The sequence below is a fragment of the Bactrocera latifrons genome, unplaced genomic scaffold, assembly GCF_001853355.1.
Source record: "Bactrocera latifrons isolate USDA-ARS-PBARC rearing strain unplaced genomic scaffold, ASM185335v1 scaffold_1152, whole genome shotgun sequence".
In the NCBI taxonomy this organism is placed as follows: domain Eukaryota; kingdom Metazoa; phylum Arthropoda; class Insecta; order Diptera; family Tephritidae; genus Bactrocera; species Bactrocera latifrons.
This window is the reverse complement of record NW_017534578.1, coordinates 1-4,613: the sequence shown is the minus strand read 5'-3', so window position 1 is coordinate 4,613 and position 4,613 is coordinate 1. Positions and strand designations below refer to the sequence as shown.

The window sequence follows — 4,613 nt, the reverse complement described above, 5'->3', positions numbered from 1 at the left end:
ATTAAAGTGAAATTTGGCAAAAAGGTTTCGCATTAGAGAGGGGCATATTTGGCCCCGCCCCCTACTAACTTTTTTGTACACATCTCGAAAACTGCTATAGCTATGTCAACCAAACTCTACAGAGACGTTTCCTTTAGGCATTTCCATATACAGTTCAAAAATGGAAAAAATCGAATAATAACCACGCCCACCTCCCATTCAAAGGTTATGTTGAAAATCACTAAAAGTGCTTTAACCGACTAACAAAAAACGTCAGAAACTCTAAATTTTACGGAAGAAATGTCAGAAGGAAGCTGCATCCAGGCTTCTTTTAAAAATTGAAAATGGGCGTGGCATCGCCCACTTATGGACCAAAAACCATATCTCAGGAAGTACTCGACCGATTCCAATGAAATTCGGTATATAATATTTTCTTAACACCCTGATGACATATACCAAATATGAAATCGGTTCACAACCACGCCTGAAGTCTCGATTATCACTTTATCATGCGAGAGTATAAAATGTTCGGTGACACCCGAACTTAGCCCTTCCTTACTTGTTTTTTACTTAAAAAAGTTTTGTTTTGCCATTTGAATCACATTTTGCATTGAAAGCATAAATTATGTCATACATTGAGTAAGGTTTGATAGTTTTGGGGCATTTGCATTTGTGCAGTATTGCCTTTCACTACGTTTGCATAGCTCCCTTGTGTAGCGTTGTCTTTAGGATTTACTGGTTTTGAAATATGGACGGGGATTTCAATATTTTCATTAGGAGGAATATTCAACATTTTGTTACGACGTGCCTATATGCCCTGTGACAACTTCGATTTCAAATCCTTATAACAGTTCAACCCCTGTAGTTAGCAGTGTGATTTCCTCCACAATTGCTCTATTTTTTATTTAAATCCTCTTTTTTAAGAGATCATTTTGAGGTAGGATGCAGATCACACCACACAGACACTGGGCAATATGATTTCGTGTGTCCATACTCTTGGCAGTTTGTGCATCATTTATACATTTCTCTTATGTGATTCCTCAGCGGTGATTCTGCAGATATTTTAAATTTTCAATCATTTTTCGTTAGTTAGTTAGAATTTTTAATAATTTTTAATACCAAAATCGCATTCTCCCAATGCTTCTTTGACTTCACTAGAGTCTACGGCGGACTCTATACCCTTAATTACAACAATTAGGCCCTTAGAGCTCTTCAGTTGATACGAATAATAAGTCTTGCTTTTATTTGACAAAAGTTTAAAGATTTCCATAAACTTTTTTCAGTATATTACTGAAGTTTCATCGATATTGCCTTTTTTCTAAGGCACTATTTGAAAATTGTTAGTACCTAAAATGTCACTTAATTTCGCAACAAGTGTTTACTGCTGCGCTTGCGCAAATATATTGGAAGTGGCTTGGCATTAACGACTGTGGTGGTACCCTTCGCATCGTTGACTGAACCGTTGCTTAGTACGGCAAATTTGTTGCCATTTAGAATTTCTGGCTTTTTCTAATTTGGCGTGCTTGGCTGACATTTTTTGGTATTGACCGCGGATTTAACTGGACTTAATTTAAAGAATACCTAAGGCCTTGCTGGAGAAGCTGAGCGGCACTCATTCTTCTTTGTTTATCCTTTTCTCTTTTGTTTTTACTTTTTGTTTCTATTTAATAATTTTTTTTGTTTTTCAATTTTTGCTTGTTTGCTTTTTCTAAACACAGAATACATGGAGCGAACACACCATTTATGTATAGCTTCAAAATTAAGGAATCGACTTGCAAAATGAGAATATTTAGTTTATGCATTTACCATCAATGTCGTTTGCTTCACAACGCCAAACTTGACCAAATGCACCTTCACCCAAAATATTGAAGAATTTAAGTCGGTGCCTCGGGAACTCCCAACAACATTTGCCATTCATATTAAAGGTTGAGTTATTAACTGCATTTTGGGAGGCATTTTTCGAATAACTAATAACATTATCAGTAATACTTTGTAAACCACTAATGTTATTTGTCACATTAGTRTCGTCATCGTGTATAGCTCCGTTGTTAGCATTTGACGACAGTTGTGATGTTACCTATTTTTTGTGTATACAAAAGTATAGTATTATCATTAGTAAGAACATTTTGTACAAGTACGTAAAATACTATTATATTAAATATTCTTACCAATCCATTCTGTTGAGGATCTCTCTCCCATGGCACGTAGCGATTGTTGTAAGCAGTAGGGCCATTCCAATGTTGCATTACCATTGAGTTTGTGCTATTGTCAGCTAAATTGTTACTTAGATTGTCTTGTTTAGATTTCTTAAACATTTCCTCTTTGGATTTTTTTTTTAATTTTTTGCTAATGGCGCACAAATGTTTTCGATATATAAAACCAAAAATGACAATTGCTACCAAAAATATGCATGAAGAAGTAAATATAATTGGAAGCACAATTGTTTTTGTCGAATATTTAGTACTCAAATTTTCATCGTATGGGATCTTATCATCTAATATTTTTATGGAATCATCATTGACAGTGATGGCAGATTGATTTTTATTAAGATGTAAAATTGAGTCGTTTTTATTGCTTTTGTATTCATGTTGAATGTTAGTCTCTCCGTTGACAAAGTGCTTATMATTGCTTTGGTTTATTGGCGTCAATTTCAAACGACTTGTTGGTCGTGTTTGTTCATTGTTATTGCTATTAAGCGGGGGTAAAAATTTGTGCTTAKGATTCAATTCAAATAAACCYTGATTGGAATCGMAATTTAARGGTAARTGATTGKKTGSACKTTCTTTCGAATATTTAYTTYGTWCTGACTGTACTCCTGGTAAGGTGTCAAAAGGTGGTAGGATTTGAGAAATATTTTGTACAACATTCGTAACTGAGGGTGGCGTGCGAAAATTCGAAGAGGTATCGTTCTCCTTAACGAGGATATTAACAAATACTTCATTTTTAGCAGTTAAGTCTCCATCTGTTACAGTAATATATAGAAAAAAGTTTTCGCCACCCTGAAAAAAAATATGCGTTTCTCTGAGTTTATTAGATGCAATATTGTAAAGAGTAATTTTTATTAGAAATATAGAATTTGTGCAATATGAAAGTTATTACAAAAAAAGATAAATTACTACTCGTATACATGAAAAAGAACACATATATCACTTATACTCTACATAATAACTTACTCTCCCAACCAAACTTTCGTTCAAGTAAACTATTCCTCTGACTGAATCTATACGAAAAGGTAAATTTTCCTTATCATTATTATTGTCAAAATTTGATAAAAAATGTGGTTCGAGGCCAAAAACCAGCTCATCGTTTTCTGGATCTTCAGCACGGATTCTAGTAATAATTTGGCCAACAGGTTCGGTTTCCGGTATTCTCCAGTTCCTTTCAGGCACATAGAGTATTGGAGGTGTATTTAGCAATGAAGTGCTTGCTACACAAATATATTAAAATAAAAATTAAAATGTAAATATTTACTAATGTTAAATATTTTTTATTGTATATTTGTATGTATTTTACTAATGTTAAGTATTTTGTAGTACAATTCGTAACATGCGATAACTCACTAATTAAAAATACTCAGCTCAGGAATTATTCGATCAATTTCAAACTATATAATGGGTTATAACATTAATCTAACACGTTGAGTACGGCGTAGCCCCCAAAGGTGTCATCTGGTGTGACGCTGGCTTTGATTCAGAACTAATTTTTGTTAAATAAAATAGAATAATTTGGTATCAAAACAAATTTTTAAATATATTTATTAATATTTGTGTTTTGTTTTTTTTTTTTGTTTTAACTATCACTACTACTAAAAGTTGCGCAGTCCTCAACGTGTTATATACCAATCAAATTATTAGACTTAAACCTTGCAACCTTTTAATAGCAGCTTCTAAGAACGGAGACATCGGCTAAATAATTCTTAAGCCCCCATATAAATGTAAATATTTTCGAACGTGCAGATTGCTTTCCTCTTAATATGGTATATCTGTCAGTATGTGAGTAATATTTTTACAATTCCAAGACCATTTTTTACTGGTAATAATATGCGTTTACGCAAAAAATGTGTAAAACGGCCCAATACTACCCGAGCTGAAATTTCGTTATGTGCGCTCATAACGTTCTAACCGCAGCACTGAAAGACACACAGGGAATTCTTTAGTACTGCAGAAGGTAGGGGTAATGTAAATATTAAAACGAGTATATGATAGAAAATCAGCAGAATTTTTGAAAATCTTGCATACCTAATATACATATAATATACAGGTTTGTATGGTATTCATCATATTTTATCCACTTTTGACAAAAATCACACACAAGATACGTTTAATTAATTTCGTAAATATAACTAATACATATGTATATAAACCCATATATGTATGTATGTATATCTCTACATCTTATAAAATAAAGCCTTAAAATGTGTATGTTACCTCACAGCTCAGCTAAATCAGAGAACGTAAAGTATAGAGAAGGTGCAGGTTCGACTGCGAACATTTGTTAGATTTATAGTAGGGAATTCACCTCATAACAACAGAAGTCACGCTGTTAAATTTTAACAGTTCTCCACATATTCAACTCAGAATATGAAGAGAAATAAATATATGTATTTACGGCATATGATGAAATGGCATATATGC

The 4,613-nt window shown here is 33.1% G+C and overlaps 1 protein-coding gene across 1 annotated transcript in view; it reads right to left on the bottom strand.

The window, feature by feature from the left end:
* Positions 1–2,379, bottom strand: part of LOC108976836 (tyrosine kinase receptor Cad96Ca-like) — a gene marked incomplete at its 3' end in the record, with an annotated part of 26,782 nt that extends 24,403 nt beyond the window's left edge. The window contains 2 exon segments of the mRNA XM_018946205.1: positions 1,786–2,056; positions 2,148–2,379. Of these exon segments, the coding sequence (XP_018801750.1) occupies positions 1,786–2,056; positions 2,148–2,294 (418 nt within the window).
* Between the last annotated feature and the right edge of the window lie 2,234 nt (positions 2,380–4,613).